General features: G+C 38.0%; 1 protein-coding gene across 1 annotated transcript in view; it reads left to right on the top strand.

Moving 5' to 3' along the window:
* Window positions 1-19,446, top strand: part of MTDH (metadherin) — a 43,013-nt gene extending 23,567 nt beyond the window's left edge. Inside the window, exons 6-14 of the mRNA XM_019614371.2 lie at window positions 1,376-1,441; window positions 3,498-3,749; window positions 7,403-7,489; window positions 11,183-11,281; window positions 13,584-13,711; window positions 14,238-14,357; window positions 15,324-15,443; window positions 16,875-17,031; window positions 18,179-19,446. Coding sequence (XP_019469916.1) covers window positions 1,376-1,441; window positions 3,498-3,749; window positions 7,403-7,489; window positions 11,183-11,281; window positions 13,584-13,711; window positions 14,238-14,357; window positions 15,324-15,443; window positions 16,875-17,031; window positions 18,179-18,249 — 1,100 coding nt within the window. The 3' untranslated portion in view covers window positions 18,250-19,446. The remainder of the gene's footprint in view (window positions 1-1,375; window positions 1,442-3,497; window positions 3,750-7,402; window positions 7,490-11,182; window positions 11,282-13,583; window positions 13,712-14,237; window positions 14,358-15,323; window positions 15,444-16,874; window positions 17,032-18,178) is intronic.
* The last annotated feature ends 1,232 nt before the right edge of the window (window positions 19,447-20,678 follow it).

Consider the following 20,678-nt stretch of genomic DNA (forward strand, 5'->3'; position numbering starts at 1 on the left):
CACTACTCGTCTCTCACTCCTACCTTACCCTTCCCCGTTCGGTTGGTCCGTTCCGGTTCGGACGTACGTTCCTACGTTTACGGTTTACGAGTAGGTCGAAAACTAAAATTACTTACTTAATTACTTTATCTTTTTTTTTTTTTTTTTGTAGCCACTCAAGTGGGAGAGCTCAAGGGAAGGCATTCTGGGGTAAATGGCAGAGGCAGGCCATACATCCTTACTCCCATATTTGTGCTCCACTGGCTCTGACCTTGATGATCCTGAAAGCTTTAAACTCACTCACAGCACTGTTGCAGCCAGCACCAACTTCTCAAGTTATTGATTACTTCCTTGTGACAAGATTATGCCTATGAGTTCTCTACTCAGATCATTTACTGCTTAACATGTAGACTTTTGTTTCAATTTCTAGTTTATTAGTACCTGCACTGAGAATGGGGCATCTGGCTGAAGCTCAGTAGTCAGTTGTGGAAGCTAAGATTTCAGTAGGGAAATAGAGGCTTTTGTGGCTGCTGTTGTTTCAGAAAGTTGCATGGGTTTAAAGAGTATGTAGGCATAGAAACTCATATTTGGCTGTAGCTGAGCAAAGGCTAAAAGAATACAGACATAGTTTAGCTTTGTGGCATACTTTTAGCCCATTGATACACTTAGCTCTCTAATTAGATGAAACTTGTTGTTCTAGCAAAGTGACAAGAAGACCAAGCCTAGCTACTGTCTGGTACTTTGGAACAATATATTCCATGCTTCAATTATTTGCTTCTTTTCACAGATGCTTGTTTGCACCTTGACTGAGTAGCTTGTTCTTTGAAAACTGGATCAATTATCTCCAGTTTTCCTTATATTACCCATTTATGTACAAACATCTTCAACAAATAACTCCAGTTGTAGGTATTTCTGGCAGTGCATGACTATTGTAACCTCTTTAGACAGAGCCCCTTGTGCATCTGTTCTGAGGTATCACTGTGCCAGATCAATATGAAAAGAATCAGTTATGTCTTATGTTCTCATGGTGAGGTAAAAGTTAGAAATAGCTTTATGTTTCTGAAGTACTTAGAGCTTCCCTTGGTTGGAAACTTGCAGCTTCTGTTTTGGATTTCTGCTCCTCGTTCTTAAGGAAGCTATAGCTAGAATTCTTTGAAATGTGCAGTTACTCTCTGTATAGGCCCTTTATGCCCTTTAAGTGTTTAATCTGTCTATAAGAATCAACAATATGAAAAATAGAGCATTATTTTTATTCTTGAGTTCCCTGGAAATAGCTTCATTTACTTTGAGGTACTGATACTTGCGTTTTCTTTAGATATCAATAATAAACGCTCTCAGAATATTTGCTGGTCTTTGCAGAAACATACTCTAGCTCTGTCTCCTACCTCTTATCCAGGTGATTCTCTTCATGTGCAAGTTAGCAGCTCTAAACCTTCAAAGGGGGAGTCATCAGTTCCACAAGGTAAAAGGTTTTTGTTGCTAGGCATCCTAATTAACTGGAAATGTGTTTTAAGGAAGTGAAAACAAACTGTCAGTCCAGGATGTTGCATGGTTACTAATTTAGAACTCTATTATACAGCTGGCTTTTTTGGCTCTGCAGATGTTATATTTCTAAGTTGCAGGTGGTGCTTAACGTGTGGAAAGTGATCTTACATCTATTGGGGTGTTTAAAACAAAAACTGCCTAGAAATTTCACGCAGATTATCTGCTACACACGTTGTTACTTACAGAAAAATAAAGCTTATTCTCAAGCTCGGTTAAAAATCCCTCATGCTAGTTTTTCAAACTTACTTTTTTCTGTTAATGAGTTACTGACTTAAAGAATTAATATATGTTAACTTATTTCAAAGATAAGTCCTGATTTTGGTAGTTTACACTCATTGCAGGTTATGCATGCTTGGATTATTCACCTCTTTCCATTCTCCTTTGAGAACCATGCTGTAAATGCATTCATTTTGAGAATGACTTTATTTATCCTATGTGTAATTTCGCTATGTTAGACTATGATTTGAGTGGTGAATCTCAGTTGCTTTTTGATAAGAGACATTGACGTAGTGGTGATTAAATTTTGGCATTGTGAACAAAGGTGATTGTTTTCCACAGCCAACGCTCATAGTATTTCTTTAACCAAGAGCATTCATTGTGTTTAAGGCAAGTCAACAGATGAGCTATTGAAAGCACCCAGGTCCAGAAGTTGCATCACTGCTAGTTCTTGAGAGCTTTGATTCACATGCTAACTTCATGGACCATAGCTCAGAAAGGGGGAGCCACATTCTACAGAGCTTCAAAGAAGCATAATTCTAGGATAGGAGGCAGTGATTTAAGTTGCAGTAAGGAGTATTCTGACTGGACATGAGAAGCAAAGCTCTTAGGAAGTTTGCCCAGAGGGTGGTTTGAACTCTCAGCCTTAATGATTTCCAGAACTTGAGTAAAGTGATAAAACTTTGAAATTAGCCATAAATCAATTAGCAGAAGGTGGAATCAAGTGACATCCAGAGATCCATTCCAACCTTAAGTTTTCTGTAATTTCTGTGAAAAGTTGCTGGTTGTACAGGAAGTGTATGTAAGTGATGCGAGAGCAGTTTGATAAACAGAATAACGAAACTTTTACTTCAGGCCTTCAGCTGTCTTCTTGCAAGGCTGCAAAACAGTTGCTTTACCAGCTACACTATAGTTTCTGGGTGTTTGCTATTTCTTCCTGTGAGAATGTTTATTGACAGAATGTAACAGCTCTGGAGTTGGGTAGATAAAGAGCAGTAGTTCTAGATACAGGGATTGGGATGTTACAGATGTCTGTGTTTGGAAATAGGATTTGTCGAGGAACACGTAGTCACAACTCAGCAAATAATTTCCTTGCCAGTGATGCTGCCTTGAATGTCTTTTTGCTGCCTGAGTGAAATTTATTTATGAAATAAAATATTTTGTCTGTTGCTTTTCTAAGCATGTTATGCTGACATAGCTGAGTATTTGTGTTACGTTCTTGAGATACAGATATCATGCAGATTGGCAGTTTTCTTTTTCTGTTTTATGATGCATATTTACTTAAAAAAAAAAACCTGATACAACCCTTTGAGAACGGTTTGTCATGTTTAGGAAGTGAGTCCTGTATGTATGAAACTTGCCTTGCCTAGTAATTCCTTGGCACAGTAGTCTGTTGTAGGCCAAGGCTTGTGGTCTCTTACCTTAGTGAGAACTTACCATGTTCTTTTCCCTCTGAGTTGATGGACTCTAGTTAATGATAGCTATGCTTCTAGTAATTTCCACATAGCATTCAGAAAGCGTTTTCTATTCCTTGGTCATTTCTTTCACTTTGTGCTTAGAGAACTGTTGTATGTTACCATAGTTACGAAACAGAAATTACTCTCTGTTCAGTTCATGAGACTCTCTACAAACCATCAGATCACCATGTAAGAGAAATTATCCCTTTTGTTGTTGAATTAAAAGAAAAAAAAAGTTCTGTTTTAATTATTCATCCAGTTTCTATTTTAAATGCTATTTTTATTATGCTTTTATTTAAGTTTCCCCAGGATTAAATGAAAGCCATACAGTAAATGGTGGAAGCTGGAATGAGAAGCCTGTAAAAATCTCCTCACAGATTGGTGTAGGAGAGGAAAAATGGACTCCTGTTTCCTCAGCTACAGCTGGGAAGAGGAAGACTGAGACATCTGCCTGGGCCCAAGATGCTGCAGATGCTAACGGGAATGGGAAGGACTGGGGTGTAACCCTGGTGAGCAGGCCCTGGAAGGAGCGTTCTTTGTTCACTCCCATTGGTAAGCTGTTCTGAGAAAAATTTGCATCACATAAATGTTCTTATATAATTTTTGTAATGAATTTCTTGAATAGCTTTATGCTGCTATATTTAGAATAATAATTGAATGGTGTCGTGAAATGTGAGCTAAGCATTTTCTGTTTCTTGTAAGTTCTGATGGTTTATCATCTGTTTCTGATTACAGCTTGACTGGACTTTATCTGAAATAAAATTATTTATTTGTAGGAACCGATTTTCTTATTTTCCTAGAATTCTGAAATTGCATAATTAAGTCTTAGTGGAATATAACTTTTTTTAACATATTTCTTAGAACATTAATGTGGTCTGTTGATACAACACAGTCAAACAAGCTAGATTTAGCTTGAAAAAGAGAAGGCTCTAGGGAGACCTCATTGTGGCTTTGCAGTACTTGAAGGGAGCATATAAACAGGAGGGGAACGGCTGTTTACAAGAGTGGATAGTGATAGGACAAGGGGGAATGGTTTTAAACTGAGACGGGACGTTTAGGTTAGATATTAGGAGGAAGTTTTTCACACAGAGGGTGGTGATGCACTGGAACAGGTTGCCCGAGGAGGTTGTGGATGCCCCATCCCTGGAGGCATTCAAAGCCAGGCTGGATGTGGCTCTGGGCAGCCTGGTCTGGTGGTTGGCAACCCTGCACATAGCAGGGAGTTTGAAACTAGATGACCATTGTGGTCCTTTTCAACTCAGGCTATTCTGTGGTTCTTTGTCTTTGGCAGACATTTGTTTAGGTTTCAGGAATGAAGAGTGTTTAGATCTTGTGGCAGACTCTTAGCATTTCACTGATTTTATTTTTTTCCTTTTTTTTCCTCATTAGAAATTATTTTTCAATCTTTTGTAGTACAATGTTTAGCCTTTGTTACTTACACTGTTCTGAATAATAAGAGATTTGTTCATCTGTCTGTGGAACAGCCTTTTTATTTAGTAGATACTGTACTATTGTTTTTCCTACTGTTCAGATCCTAGTCACTTCTGGAAGTCATTGTTCTTCTATAGTCAGAAACACTGCTATAAGTCTAGACAGATTTCATTTGTCCCACATATCTTGAAGTGTGGGACCTGAATCTGCACAATTAGAAGGATTTCTGTTGGAAGTTTTATTGTTGCCAAGTTGAATCAAAGGTGTGCTTTGGTTTCTGTGGTATTTCCTCATATTCCAGAAAACTGTATTCTGCTTGCCTCACAGAATGACTTGGGTTGGAAGGGACCTCAGAGATTATCTAATTTTAAACATGCTGCCAATCATATAATCAGGCACTAGATCTGGTTGCCCAGGGCCCTATCCAATCTGACCTTGAACGCCTTTAGAGATGTGGCATCCTCAGCTTTCCTGGGCAGCCTGTTCTAGCACCTCACCATCCTCTCAGTGGAAGATTTCCCAGAAATCTAGTCTGAATTTCCTTTCTTTTAGTTTATGACTGTTCCCCCCGTCCTATCAAGTGGTATTTTGTATTCTAATGTAGTGTTACTTATTGATTGAACATCTTGTTCTTGTTTTGTTATGGGGAGCAGATAATGTTTGACCAGGCTGATCTGCTTCTGGTAAAATTATAGGATTTGTAGATGGAGGGAGAGCAGTGGATATCCTCTTTCCATAACTTCAGGAACGCTTTCAGTATTGTCTCTCACAGCATGTTCTGTATCCAGGTTAGGGGGTTCAGCCATGGATGGTTGGAAAAAATGATTAGGTTCAGAGATCATACTTTGCCTCGAGGCTGATAGTGGGATATCCCAGGGCTTTATCATCTTTGTAAATGATCTGGAGGAGAGGGTGAAGTGCAACTTGCATCACATTTCCAGATTACAGAAAACCTTGAGGAACCAGCTGGTGCCATCCAGGGGGACATAAACTGGCTGGTAGAATGACCCAACCAAACTAGAACAAGGACAAATAAAATGTGAAGTGCTGCACCTGGAAAGGAAGAATCCCGAGCTGGGGAATGACAGCCTGGGAAGCAGCTTCATTGGAAAGAAGGGAACTGGTGGACACACAGATGGAAATGAGCCAGCTGGCCATGGGCCCTGGCAGCAGTGGACACGAGCAGTGTTCAGGGCTGTATTAATAGGAGTCAGTCAGTCAACTGTGGTAGTAATTATCCCCTTCTACTAAGCACTTCTTTGACCTAATCTGGAATACTGTACCCAGTGTGGGGGCTCCCCTGTGAGGAAAGGATATTGATCTACTGGAATGAATGCAGCAGCCTCAGAAATGGTCAGTTGTTGGAGCACTTGCCCTGTGAGGAGAAGAAATGAGGCTCATCTTGCCTGGGAAAAGGAAGGCTTCAGGAGGATCTAACAGCAGCCTTCTAGAACCTGTGAGGTGTTTCTGAGAAGATAGAGCCTACCATACAGTGGTGTATGGTAGAAAGATGAGTCAGTAGATTTGGACTGAATATAAGCAGAAACTTTTTCACCACAAGGCATTGTATGTAGGTTGCTCCAAAAGTAATGCCTCCTTTTTATTTCCGTGGAAATTACAACAGGTACAAAGGGTATAACAACTCTGGTAGAGCAAATTCCCAGCCACAAAATACTGTTTTTTACCATAATCACTGCCATTTGTTAGTTCATGCAGATGAGTTGAATATGACTTGTCTTTCATATCACTTTTGCCACAGCTGAAAAGTACATTCATGAAGCGTCCATAAATGTCAGTGGGTACAATTTTCTTGGCATAGAGAATTTCAGTGTCACACCTTTACTTCATATGTGCTACCATGTCAAATGATGTTTTGTCAGACTACCTCGCCACCTGTCACACAGCAACAAATGTAAGGGAATATTGGTGGGAGTTCATTTTCTACTGCCATAACACCAACATCTACCTCTGACATTGTGGGGCAACATAATAAATAGGAAGAATTAATGTCAGGCAGCCCTTGCACGGCCTTTTTGAGTAACTAGTCTTCATCCTTAGAAGTTTTTAACACCCAGCTGGATAGAATGCTGTGCATCCTGGTCTGACCTCAGAGCTGAATGTGTGTTGAGGAGGAGGATGTACTAGGTACCTTCTGAGATCCTTTCCATCCTGATTTATTCTGTTTTGTAGCTTGTTAAACTCCTGGTAGCTTTTATTTGTAATCAGGGTCTTGCCATCTGTTTCTTTTGACACAATTGTGCCACTGGATATTTTGTCTTGTTTTCTGCTTTATGCTTCAGATTCAATCGAGTACATCTTGATTTTTAATCAGCATCTCTTCTTTGTCAGAAATATAACATAAAAGCAATTTTCTGTAAGCTAGATGTAATCTACAGAACTAACATAAGATTTTTAATTGCTCAGGTGATTATACTGGGGAAAATTACAGCAGTATGGGACTCGAAACACAATCAACTTTTCCTCTCTTAAGAGTTTATAGAAAAAAACTTGTTACATATAGAAAAGTCTGTAGAGAGAGGAAGATGGTTTGAAAATTACTTCAGTCTGAATGTTCACACATTCATGTCTCTTAACAGCACTGATTGTATTATTAATAATTAAAATAATTCAGTTTTGTAGAATGTTGACGTGACTAGAACTTCCTGTTTTTCTCACTCTGTTCATCATTAAATAGCTGACTTCTTCAACATTGCCAGCAGTGTGAAGTTTGTTGTGTTTTTTTTGTTTTTTTTTCCCCCTGTACTTCTCCACAGATGCTTGGAAGGTAGATGCAAGGATTAATACCTCTGAACAGAATTCTACTTCTTTCTCTTCTTTTGGATTAACTCCTGGAGTTTCTGGTATGTATATGCTTCCAAAGATCCTCCTCTCTGCTTCCCTACCAGATGGAAATAGAATTTGCCAAATATTATTAATTTGTATCTTTTTTTCAATGGTCTTTTGAAAAAGTAGTGGTAAATGTAAACAAGTAGAAGACCTGGTTTGTGAAAGTTTGGAAAGCTTTTTGTCTTTTTTCTTATTATGCTCAAATAATGCAATAAAGTAACTTTAAAATTGATAATCAAATGCTTGGTATTTCTACATCTCAAGATGAAGACCTGAAAATTACTTTCTAGGAAGCTCTGTTTATCCAGAATTTTGAGGATTTTACTGTTCATTGATTGTTGGTTTGTTCATTTGTTTTCCTTCATGAAACTGAAGAGCTACTTGAAAAATGCGTTCCATAAAATTCCCGAGTCCTTGCTCTTCAGGATGGATGAGAAAGCTGAACTGCAGAGTTTTCTTGTTTTAAAGGGTGAAATGGCTACAGAGTGCAAACCTGGCTTCCTAACAAATCTTGTGTGTTGCACTACTGACATAAGTGCTTCAGTGATTTATTACACAGTAGAGGAATTGTATGTCAGGTTTTCTGTTCTTGCTTTCTCCAATTACCGTGGAGCTTGGCATGGCTATTTTCTTTTAGAAAGTAGCTAGCTGAGTGCTCATGTGCTTAGATTTTTACTTGTATTGCAGTTTGCATCTTTAAACTGTAAAACTAGCGCTTGTTGTCTTAGAGCTTACAAGTGCTTCGTTTTCTGTGCACTTCTGTGCCAGTTTAATAAAGAAATTGTAAGTACCAAGATCTAATTCACCATACTTTCCGAAGAGCAGTTCCCTTAATGAAAGCTTGTACAACTAAGACCTTTTGCTTAAGACAAAGCATTTTTATAAAACTTGATTTTTCCGAGGGAGCCACTTTCAGTTGCTACTCTGAAACTTAAGGAAATTCAGTTACTAAAGTGGGAATGACTGATCTGTGATGCATCTGCAATAGCATCGTTCCAGCTTTAATTCAGAGAGAAGCATAAAGTATATTCATCGTCTTTGTACGTCAGCCAACAGTGTCACAATTCCATACTAATGAATATTTACTGATTTCTGTTGTGACCAGCTGGCAAAAGTTGAGAATGTGGCAAGACTCCTGTCATTTGAGGTATCTTTTGCAGAAGAGTTTATAAATGAGAGTGAACCAGATAGGACCATATTTAGCTAGTTAAACTTCTTTATTTCAAAAATAAGTCTCATCATAAAATAAGTTAATTTCTTTTAGTCTCACAGTTGAGTTTTTTTCTGAATTGTTTCTGCTTGCCCTATTATTCTAAAATAACGATGTTAAATGTCTGACACTTACTATCATAGCTGGTATTGGCCTTGCTGTTTGTCACGCTGCCTTCGCGCTTCTGGAAACTTTTACTTGAACTGAAAATTTGATTCTCAGTAGTGAATAATTTAATTGCTTTATCTATGGTGCAAATAACCAAGTTTTTCTAGTTTTTTTTTTATTTTAGGCTACTCTTTATGAATGTTCGAAGTTGGACAAGGTGATTGAAATTCTATGGTTGTAAAGTTATTGTTTTTCATTTTGAGGAGACTGCTACAAATCTTACAGAATGCTGTTATTCATAGAATCATAGAATCCTTAGAGTTGGAAGGGACCTTTAAAGGTCATCTAGTCCATCTCCCTGGCAATGAACGGGGACACCGTAGTTAGGTCAGGTTGCCCAGGGCCTGATCATCCTGAGCTTGGAAGTCTCCAGGACAGGGCATCCGCTATATCTCTGGGCAACCTGTTCCAGTATCTCATTACCCTTAATGTAAAAGAACTTCTTCCTTATGTGCAATCTAAATCTCCCCACTATTTTGGTTGGAAACCATTTCCCCTTGTTCTATTTTCACAGATGCCGCTAAAGAGTCTGTTCCCTTCTTTCCTGTTAGATATATGTCTTTCCTTTAGATATAGAAAAGCTGCTATTAGGTCGTCTTGCAGCTTTCTCTTCTCCAGGCTGAAGAACCCCAGCTCTCTCAGCGTGTCATTACAGGAAACACGCTTGTGTTCTGTTCCGTGGATAATTTTTGTGGTGCTTCTCTGGACATGCTCCAACAGGTCTATATCTCTCCTATACTGAGGAGTCCACATCTGGACACTATTCCAGGCAAGGCCTCATCAGCACAGAGTAGAGGGGCAGAATCACCTCCCTCACTCTGCTGTCCACACTTCTTCTAATGTAGCCCAGTAAACGGTTGGCCTTCTGGGCTCTGAGGGCATGTCATATTGCCAGACCTGCCTGGGCACCTACTTGTGCGACCTGGTATAGGGAACCTTCTTTGGCAGGGGGGTTGGACTCAATGATCTCTGGAGGTCCCTTCCAACCCCTACAATTCTGAGATTGGTGCCTCATATCCAGCTTCCCATCTACCATTACCCCGAGGTCTTTTTTGGCAGGGTTGCACTCAATCCTTTCATCCCCCCATTTGTATTGGTAACAGAATTTACCTTGGCCCAGGTGCAAGACGTTGTTTGGATTTGTTGAACCTCATGAGGTTCACCTGGGTCCACCTTTCAAGCCTGTCTAGGTCCCTCTGGATGGCTTCCCATCCCCTCTGGTGTGTTGACCTCACTCCACAGCTTGGTGTCATCTTCGAACTTGCTAAGGTTGCACTCGATCCCACTGTCTGTCACTGATGAAGATACCAAAGAGTTTTGGGCCCAGCATCAACCCCTGGGGGACATCACTTGTCGCTGATCTCCATCCAGATGTGGAGCCATTGACCTTCACTATCTGCACTCAATCCTGCAGCTAGTTCTTCATCCATCAAACAGTCCATATCTTTCCTATTAGATGAGAAGGATGTTGTGGGATATCATGTGAAAGGCCTTACTGAAATCCAGATAGATGACACTAGTAGCTCTTCCCTTGTCCATTGACGCAGTGACACTGTCATACAAGGCCACTAGGTTGGTCAAGCAGGTTACGGCCTTGGCGAAGCCATGCTGGTTGTCCTGTATCACTTCCCTGTCTTCCATGTATCTTAGCATTGCTTCCAGGAGGATCTGCTCCATGGTCTTTCCTGGCACAGAGGTGAGACTGAGAGATTGGTAATTCCTGGGACCATCATTTTTACCCTTCTTAGAAATAGGCGTGATGTTGCCTTTTTTCCAGTCAACAAGGATTTACTTCACCTGATTGCCATGACTTTTCAAATATCATGGAGAGTGGTTTTGCAACTACATCAACCATTTCTCTCAGGACTCTGGGATTCATCTCATCGGGACCCATAGGCTTGTGGATATTTAGGTTCCCCAGGTGGTCTCAAACCTGATCTTTGCTTACAGTGGGAAGGATGTTGTTTCCCCAGTCCCCTCCTACCAAACCAAATATTTGAGGGCTGTGTGACAAGCAGTTATCAGTGAATAGCGAGGCAAAAAAGTTGTTTTCAAAAAAAAAAAGTTCATCTGTACTATCTCTTTTTTTTTTTTTTTCCCTATAGTCTATTGATTTAACTTCGCTTCTTCCAGTTCCCTAGGTTTCTGGAAATATTTAATTTTGAAGAGCTTATAGTTTTTCTGTAGATTACAGTCATTAGAATCAGACTCTTTTTTTTGTTTGTTTGTTTTTCAGTCTTCTGTCTTCCTTTGTTACTTTGCTTTGAATTTCCTTATCTAAGATAATTTAGGAGGTTTGCAACTTATGATTTCATTTATTCCCTTTCAGGATCCAACAGTGAATCAGTTTCTCAGGCTGGTACTTCTGATTTTCCATGGGATTTAAGTCACACTCAGCCCCCTGTTGATGATGAATGGTCTGGGTTAAGTATGTTCCTCTAAAATGTTCATTAACAAAAATTGTAATTGCCACAGCTCTACAGTATATATACTACTAGCATTCATAGCTACTTGCATTAGCCATTTGCAATCATGCATTAGTAGAATAATTGAGTTTGCCTTTACATGTTTGTACCTTACTGAAGACTTAACTCTTACTTTTAGTCTTCCTTGTTTAGCAAGCGTTTGGAAGTTCTTATGTGTAAAAACAGTGATTTCTACTTGGAGTTTGTGAACATAAACTTGATGCTTATTTTTCCCTTTCCTTGCTAATTGCAGAATAGACTTGCTTTTCCCAGCTTCTCTAGACAAGGGTCATAGTAAAGCTAGTAGGAGTAATGTAGTGAAGTTAGTCTTACATAAATACCCATTACTGAAACCACACCCATGAGGAAAGTTTTGTGGTGTTTGCTTCTTGAATTACCTTGTAATTGATATTTTTATTCAGTAAAATATAAGAATGCTTTTTTAAGAAAAACAATGCCTAATGACCTCACTGACTTAAAAACAAACTGACCAAAGCTGCCTTGCATGTTACCTTCTCTCAGAAAACAGTGCCTTGTTTAATGACTTCAGAAGTAAGATGAATTGTTGCAGTCTTTGATTCCACCAATTTTGCCAGATACCAAATCATACAAAAACTTGTTTTCTATCTGGTTCAAGGATTTCAATTAATCATTTGGAAGTGATCAGTTTTACATCACGGGAGTATAATTTGTTCACGTTTCTGAGCATAGAATGTTTATGGCTATACATTCTTCTTATCAAGTAGTTTACTCATAGATACCAAGTAATTGAACTTGAGCTAATTTCCCCATTCCTATTAGTGCACTTCAGCTCTAAGTTATATATAGATATACCTTGCTGGTTTATCAGGTTCAATACAAGGAAATTAGCTGCATGTGCAGAAACTGAATTTTTATATTTTATTAAAAAGATTGTATTTTTTCTTTATTGTCCCACCATTAGTTTCTTAGATAAACCTTAAGTGTTACATTGCATAGTAATTCCTTTCAAATCAGTTTTTTAGTGTTAGTGCTTCAAAGTATGAAGTTGAGGTAATATTTTTACACAAAAGCAGGAGATGGGGAAAAAAATCTTAAGTAATCTTTAAATCCTACTGTACTTCTTATAGAATCATAGAATGGCCTGGGTTGAAAAGGACCACAATGATCACCTAGTTTCAACCCCCTGCTATGTGCAGGGTCGCCAACCACCAGACCAGGCTGCCCAGAGCCACATCCAGCCTGGCCTTGAATGCCTCCAGGGATGGGGCCTCCACAACCTCCTCGGGCAACCTGTTCCAGTGCATCACCACCCTCTGTGTGGAAAATTTCCTCCTAATATCTAACCTGAACCTCCCTGGTCTCAGTTTAAAACCATTCCCCCTTGTCCTGTCGCTATCCACCCTCGTAAACAGGACCTTGTAAACAGGACTATTCTGAAACTTTTGGTTTCAGAATATTTGTTAGTAAATGTAATTGGTTTAATTTAATTATTACTTTTTCTCTTGATGTAATTTTTTTTTATATGTTTAAATTGAATTCTGCTGTAGCTTGCAGACCTTTTGAATCTTCACATTTGGCATAGACTGAGGGCAAGAAACATTTTTGCTGATAATCTTTCATTTTGTGTTTATATCATGTTTTACAAGCTGTTCAGTTTTAAAAGAAGCTTGCTATAGCTTTCTACCAAGCACAGGTTTAGTTCTTCTCTTCTAGGGTTTTTAATTTGTATACAAATGAACTTGTCATTCCTCTGTCATAATGCACCATCGTAAAATGACAATACTAGCAAAATGGAGTAGGGACTTAATACCTTATTTCTTCTAAGATTTTAAGAAATGTCTATGTTACAAGAAAACATTTGCTCAGTAAGACATTTTTAGATTAATTGCTTTTAAAAAATTATTTATAAACATCAGTGTTATTCACAGTTCATCCCAATTTCTTCACAAACAAAAAATTGAGGTAAAGAGCTTATCTTAAATTTGTCCTTCTTTACATTGTCCATGAGTATTGTGAAGCAATTCCATCTAGATAGCTGTTGCTATGTCTAGTTTGTAATCCTATTGGTTTGTAAAACACTCAGAACTAACTTGCTTCTTGCCAAAGTCTACATCTTATTATTAAAATACTTAAATTTTTCAGAAATTCAGGGAAATGCCTCCTTACTCTCCCTTGGTATCAGGGAGAGTTCTCTGCATAGTATTTTTTTTAATTATTTTTTAAGTCTCAAAGAGCATCTCTAAAGGACAAAAACATTCCTGAGAATCTTCTTAATCTTTGTAGATGGACTTTCTTCTGCTGACCCTAGCTCTGATTGGAATGCACCAGCAGAAGAATGGGGAAACTGGGTAGATGAAGAAAAAGTTGCTTCTGTTCCACAGCCTGAAGAGGCATTATCTGATGTTCAGAAGGTAAAAGGTGATATTTTCTCCTTAGCACCAAGACTTTGCCCTTACCACTGCCATTCCTTAAAGTAACTTAGGGGTGGTGATAAAGGTAATCTCTCATCTCCTTTACACTGATAAGAGCATCATAATTTTGTTAATATGTAAAGATGGATGTTGCTAATGGGTAAAACAGAAACCAATCAGCTCTGCGTCAAATCTTGCTGTCTCACCATAATGTAAGATATTACCTTTCATTGTGTACTAATCAAGGATTTGGATCTCTCCTAATAAATACTTCACACACCAAAAAAGATGTTGAGAAAAGCAGCATTTCTGTGCCACTGGTCCATTGTTATTTGCTGCATTTTTTCGTTCCCAGCTCCTGTACTTCTGCTTTTAGAGAGTGTATAAAGAATGTGGTCTTCTCAAAATGAACAGATAAGATTCTGTTCACTTACTTCCACTTTTATAGGCAGTTATAGACCTTGTAGCTAGTAATTTATGTATTGCATATAGAAAGGATGTTAAATGTCTTATTTCCATATTGAAGGCTTTAGATAATGAAAGAGAAAAAGCAGAGCCAGTTCTTCAGAGTTCTACAAGTGGGAAGTCCAAGAAAAAGAAGAAGAAAAAGAAGAAGCAGGGTGAAGAAGCTAACTCTCCTTCACAGGTAAATGGAATAACATCAGTTTGTGAGGAATTCACAAAATCAGAGAAAGATAAAATTGATTTATTTTGTAGTCTTCTGCTCTTTTGTAAGTTAAGAGGTAAATGCATGAGAGATTAATTTGTCAGTATTTCCTTAATTTGATTGACTCTATGAATTGACTGGTAAATACATCGTAGTTCTGCAGGATTTATGGAAAACTTGAAACACATAGAAAGAACCTCAAATTTTTTTTTGATAAATCAGAGTTCTGTACTACAGAGATGCTTCTAGCAGGCACTCAGCATGGAAGCACTCCCTTCTTGCCTTTTGAAAGACAACTGCCCTCCTGTGCATGGCTAGCTAGGGGAACTAGGGAAATTTAAGTTCTCTTTTAGGTGTTCTTGAAGTGCAGTTCCTCTAGAATATAGTGATTTCCAGAAATACTGTTGTAATTCAGATGAAATGTTAAAGGTATTGATACTTCACAAGTGCAGGTAAGCTATGGAAATCAGATTTGAATTAGATGGCTGCTATTTGCAAACTGAGGATGACTAGAGCTTTGTGTTACTTTTGAGTAGTTTTGGGGCAATTACTTTGCAACACATTGTCTAAATAGCAAAAGCAGATTGCACTTGGTAATTAAAGTGTGTTTGAATAGCTGAAAACAAGTACTTTTCAAGTAGAAAAAATCTTTTGTCAGACCACACTGAGAATACATCCTGCTTTTCTGCCTGTGGTGGCAGCCATTCATAACTGCTTCTTCACAAAAAACGAAATTCTCAGTTGAATCTGGCTGGGTAGCTAAATTAGAGGGGGGAAGGCATTACTTCAATCTTACTTACTTTGGACTTGCTTCTTGTGATTGTCATGTTTTTAGTCTGAGATTGTCTTATCACAACAATTGTAAAAGATAATTCCTATCAAGAATTCTAGTTAAATACCAAATATTAAAAGGCTTCTCTTTCCCCTCCCCCTCCTGCTTGGTAGGACACTGAAGAACTGGACAGAGAAGCTGGAGAGGAATTTCAAGAGGATACCTCAAAAGCTAAACCGCAGCAGGAAATAGCTTTTTCTCTGAAGACCATAAGTACTAGTGAACCAGCTAAGGTAGGAATACAAAATTATATGATTTCTGATTTTTTGAAACATTTAAGATGTATTGAAACATTGATTTATGTATGATGGCGTTACTGTAAGAATACTGCTTTGAATTACATCTATTAATGTGAAGGTGATTGAAAGGTTGAAGCTTACTAGCTACAGGTCAGTTATGAGTTTTCGTAAAAGGCACCCACTCTGAAAAACAATATTTGCTAAAAACAGTCATCATCTTGACTTTCGAAGTTGAATTCTTTTCATTTGTATGAATAAATGGTTAAAACTTTGAAATCTGGAAACTTGAGAATAAATAGGTAAGGACTACAATCTTAGCATTTTATGGCTTCTTTGCAAAAAGAATGAAGAGTTGCCAACTTACTGTATTCTGAGCTGTCATTAAACCAGTTCTCAGATTGACTGTTTGCTTCAGCTTGCAGTTTAAACATATCCGCAGAATACAAGTTCTTTATCCTTTCTCCAACATCAGCTCAGTTTCAGCAGACTACCTTGTTACTTAGTAGTTAAAACTAGTCCCAACTTAATGGTTGAACAGCATCAACTCTGTTGTAAACCAGATCTGTGTACTGTCTGTTTTTAGACTTAAGCAATCCTGTTGATGACCTGTCAGTTGTTTTCAAGCGCCTTTGACATCAAATTTGGCTTTCCTGCTATTTTGCTTGTGCTAGGTGCTTTTCTGATGTTGTTTGACTTCCCTGAACAAAAAGTTTTAGAAGTAGTCTCTAACTGCTGACTGAAATGGATGACCTAAGTTTCTGACAAGATGATCTATTCTTGAGCAAAAGTTCTGTAAGCTGAGAAGCAAATGCGAAGAAAAGGAGCATGAGAACCAAATCCAAGGGAAATAACACCAATATTAGAGTACAGAAAGTAGTTATTCAAAATATCCTAGTGAAGACCAGAAACAGGAAGACACTGAGTACTTTTATTTTTTTGATCTGGTAATATTTTTCCACATAATACATTCCTTTTTTATACATTAGGCTGCATGTGCTAAGGAAAACCTCTGGTATATATTATCAGAAGGTACAACTCAAAGAATCATAGGATCATAGAATCCTTAGAGTTGGAAAGGACCTCTGAAGGCCATCTAGTCCAACTCCCCTGCAGTGAACAGGGACATCAGAGCTAGATCAGGTTCCCCAGGGCCTGATACAGCCTCACCTGGTTTTTTGTGGTTTTTTTTGTTTTTTTAAGAGGAATTAGTTTGTGTGGCTTTGCTTGTATGCAACTAAAAGTTTTGGCACTAGATGGCAGTCAATGTTTCAGCCTTGATTTGAATTTTAAGGGTTTTTAATACTGGTTTAGTTTCTCAGTGCCATCTTTCCAGCAGCTAGTAAGTAGTATAAGGATGTATAAGAATACCTTACTGATGTATGACATGGCAAACTTTTGGGAAAACGTTTCTTTTTTTTCCAATAGCCTGAGGAGGCTCCTTCTCTTGCTATTTCTACTGAGCCATCTGTAATTGTATCAGAGAGTGATTCTGTCAAGATTGCTTCCCAAGTGCCACAGATGCTGCAAGAGACAGATGTTTCTAGTCCCAGTATTAAGCAAAACAGTGTGCCTCCTCCCCAGAGTAAGTATGTCAGTACAATCCCTTGGGCTGGATTTAGGGTGTGGCTTTTTGTGTTTTGTTTGTTGTTTTTTTTTTTTCCATAGAATGTGTATAGTCAGTGCTTTGCCATGAGGTTTGGGTGTAGAGTAGTACATCAGATAGATACATATATATTTCATGATCTTGTGATATCATAGCTTTCGTTTAAGTAGTTTGGCAAATGTCCTTTCACCATGAAGAAAAACAAGCCTCAAGTGTGCTTGAATGACTGAAAACATTTGCTGGTGTCGTCTGATCCTTGACAGACGTTTGGCTCTACTGCTCACCATCAGGACCGGAGTTGTGTGCTGTGACTAAGCAGCCAATGTGTCAGTTATCTGCTTCTTGCTCTGGTTCTGAAATAGGAGGGCTTTTGTGACTAATTCCAGCCTTGGCGATTCAGGAAAATATCTTCTGTTCTACAGATAAAATATTTCACCTGACTTACTACTTCTGGCAGCCAGCGTGTTCTGAGGCTATCCATTTTAATAAAATTATACTGCTGCTTTACTTAATCATGGATACCATGTAACCACAGCTTAATGTAGTTCATTATTTTAAAAACTAATCTTTTGATGTGTAAGTGTTATGGGATCATGATAGAATGGCTTGGGTTGGAAGGGGTGGAAGGGGCCTTCAAAGCCCATCTAATTCCATCCCCTCTGCCATGGGCAGAGCTGCCACCAACTCAGTTGGGCTGCCCCAGGCCCCATCCTGCCTGGCCTTGAATACCTCCAAGGAAGGGAGTCACTTAATGGTTAAAATCTTATGAAAGTGAACAATAAATGTTGTGTACACTTTACATTATTTCTAGTTAGCAAAACCAAATAATAATAAAATGGCTTGTCATGTCCTATCCTAGTGGAAGGGTTACATTACAGAAAATCATTCATTTTATTATTTGTGGTGTAAAAAAAAAAAAATAATAAAAATAGGTTGGAGTTGGCAGACTTTGTTTCACAGACACTTCAAATTAGCCTATTCAGTACAACAGAAAATGGTAGTCTGCTTCAAAAATCATGATTGTTGAAGAATAGCTCTATCTTGACGTAGGATGTAAACTTCAGTATTCTGAAAGTCTATCTAAACTTTCTCAGTTGTGACTCTGTAGTTATGTTTTATTTTCTAGCAAAGTCTGAAGAAAGTTGGGAATCCCCCAAACAAGTTAAAAAGAAGAAAAAAGCAAGGAGGGAAACGTGAACTTCCTGAGATGGACATGCATTGCTGAATACTGTCATGAAGATTATGCTGTTTATGCAATAATTTGTGAACATGTACAGAATTTTATATAAGTTTCAAACAATTTTTAAGAACAGAACTGCTGTGAACACAAACATCTTCAAAAAGGAATCAAACGAAAGTAACTTTATAATATAGGAAACAGAACATGCTACATTTGAAAGACATTCTGAAGAGTCTGTTTTTCCAACTTTTGGAGAGAGATCTTAATTAAAAAAAAAAAAACTGGTTTTACAACACAGTGCCCTGTTTACAACAGATTATATTCTCATCTACTGCTGCGGATAAAAGGTTAATTTCAAAGAAGGGTTTTCTGTAAAAATATTTGTCTGTACAATAGTGGGTGTTTCTTGCCTCTCTTGTGGGTGATGCAGTAGAAGCACAGAATGTCAGCAATTAGAATTTGTTTCATGCCTAAATCAAAGTGCTTTAATTTAATATGTAATCTGCCATATCCTTACAGTAAGTTGGTTAGCGAGTCTGCTAGCTATTACAGGAATCACAAGTGCAAATCATAACCATTTGTACGAGTCAGACCTTCATGGTTTGTGTATGAAGTTAACACAATAAAACTACTTTGGGTTAAAAGTTTGAGAATGTGATTTGAAACATAAGTACGGTCCATGAAGTTATTTTTGATAATGTCTATTACCTTACTTGAATTGTTGAAGATAACAATATATATTTTAAGAATGCAGTCGTGCATAAAAATGAGTTTCTCTGCTTCATTCGCTGTAGTTCTTGGTTGATTCAAGTTCCCATCCAAAATTGTAACACTTTTAACTCTTAAAATCACACAAGAAATTAAAATCAAATGCTCTCTTCCCTTAGGACTTACTCATTTATACCCAACTCTGTTTTGTTCTCTATTGCTAAAACTCAAAATAAGGTGAGCTTCTTTCACTCAACAAATTATGTGGGATTTCAGTGATCTGTTGGAGAACTGGAGTGGCTTCAGACAGCTTTAATTGACATTGTCAAGACCAGTTATCAGGAACACTTTTTTTTTTTTTACTGCCTTAACCTGTAGTGTGTAGAATATGTCTAGACTTCTGAACAGGAGTTTGTGTTTTTATAAAAAAATAAAAGAAAAACATTAACTCGAGTATAGCAGTTACAAAAATAAAGAACATTTCCTGCTTGAAACTGTTAATTAAAATGGTGTTTAAGATGTGTTGTCATTTTCAGGCACTGTGTAACTACATGGTATCAAACTGACAGATGTGTTTGTGTCTGTAAGGTGCATGCTAAGTCATGTACACTGTAAATAGCCTTTACAACAAACTGTTGGATGCGGATGGTGATTAGCATCCCCTGGTGACTTTCAGTAAAAGAGCTGAGATGTTTCTAAATGATTGACTTCTGGTTTTGTACCATGAGCAGAACTGCTAACAGCTGCGACACATGGTACTGGTCAACAAACTTTCACTGTCTTACTGTACTGAACTGCAATTCAGCACTACTGCAAGACACAATTAGTTAATGATGCGAGCTGGTTTTCACTGTACTGAAAATGCACCTTGCTAATGGACAACTTTGCTAATAAATGAATACTAATTTGCACAGGAATTGATGCCTGTGTATCAGGAATGTGTGACCTCTAAACCGACTTGTCAAAATAAATTCAGCATATTAACAGTACTCATTAATTTGCTGGGAGGGAATAATGCCTGATGCTGATACCTGTCAGGCAGGACTCTCATAAGCTAAATTGAGAGCTGAAGTACAGTTTTCAAGGAGTATCTGAAAGCAGGCGCACAAATTGGATATTCCAAGATCATGCAGAGTTGTATGCGTGTAAATAATATTTTAATTTTACGTTTTCTTGGCAAAAGAACATCCTTTGAATTCAGGTTTGTAATGTACTTTCAAAACATTTCTTTCCAAACTGTACGTTGTGCGATGGGCTGCTCTCAGATAACACACAGAGAGAGACTTTCCCAAGGAAGAGTCACTGCGTACATCTTGGTTTTTGTCTCTTCAGGATACAGTTGGTGGTATTCTTGGGTTAATGCACTCCAGCTCTTGAAAAGCTTGTCTGGAAAAAAGAAACTAGCAAACAAGGTAGGAACCCTGTTGATAAACTGCTGCTCCCAAACAGGATCGTATAAATACATAGCCTTCCTTCCTTTCACAATGTTGTTACCTATTTAGCAGCACCTCTTACTGTTTTCTTAATGTGCAGTTTCAGTGTCTTAGAAAGCGAACCTTGCTTTGTTTGACATTCATTGAAGAGGTAGTAACAGTATAGCATATTGTCTATGAATAGAAACTTGGTTATTCTATGTATTGTCATGTTTCTATGACTCAAGCAATGGTTACACTGAATCCAGACTTTGGTACTGGGATAGAAAAACAGCATTTAAAGAAACAAGTCTTTTTTTTTTTTT

The sequence above is a fragment of the Meleagris gallopavo genome, chromosome 3, assembly GCF_000146605.3.
Source record: "Meleagris gallopavo isolate NT-WF06-2002-E0010 breed Aviagen turkey brand Nicholas breeding stock chromosome 3, Turkey_5.1, whole genome shotgun sequence".
NCBI classification, from domain to species: Eukaryota; Metazoa; Chordata; class Aves; order Galliformes; family Phasianidae; genus Meleagris; species Meleagris gallopavo.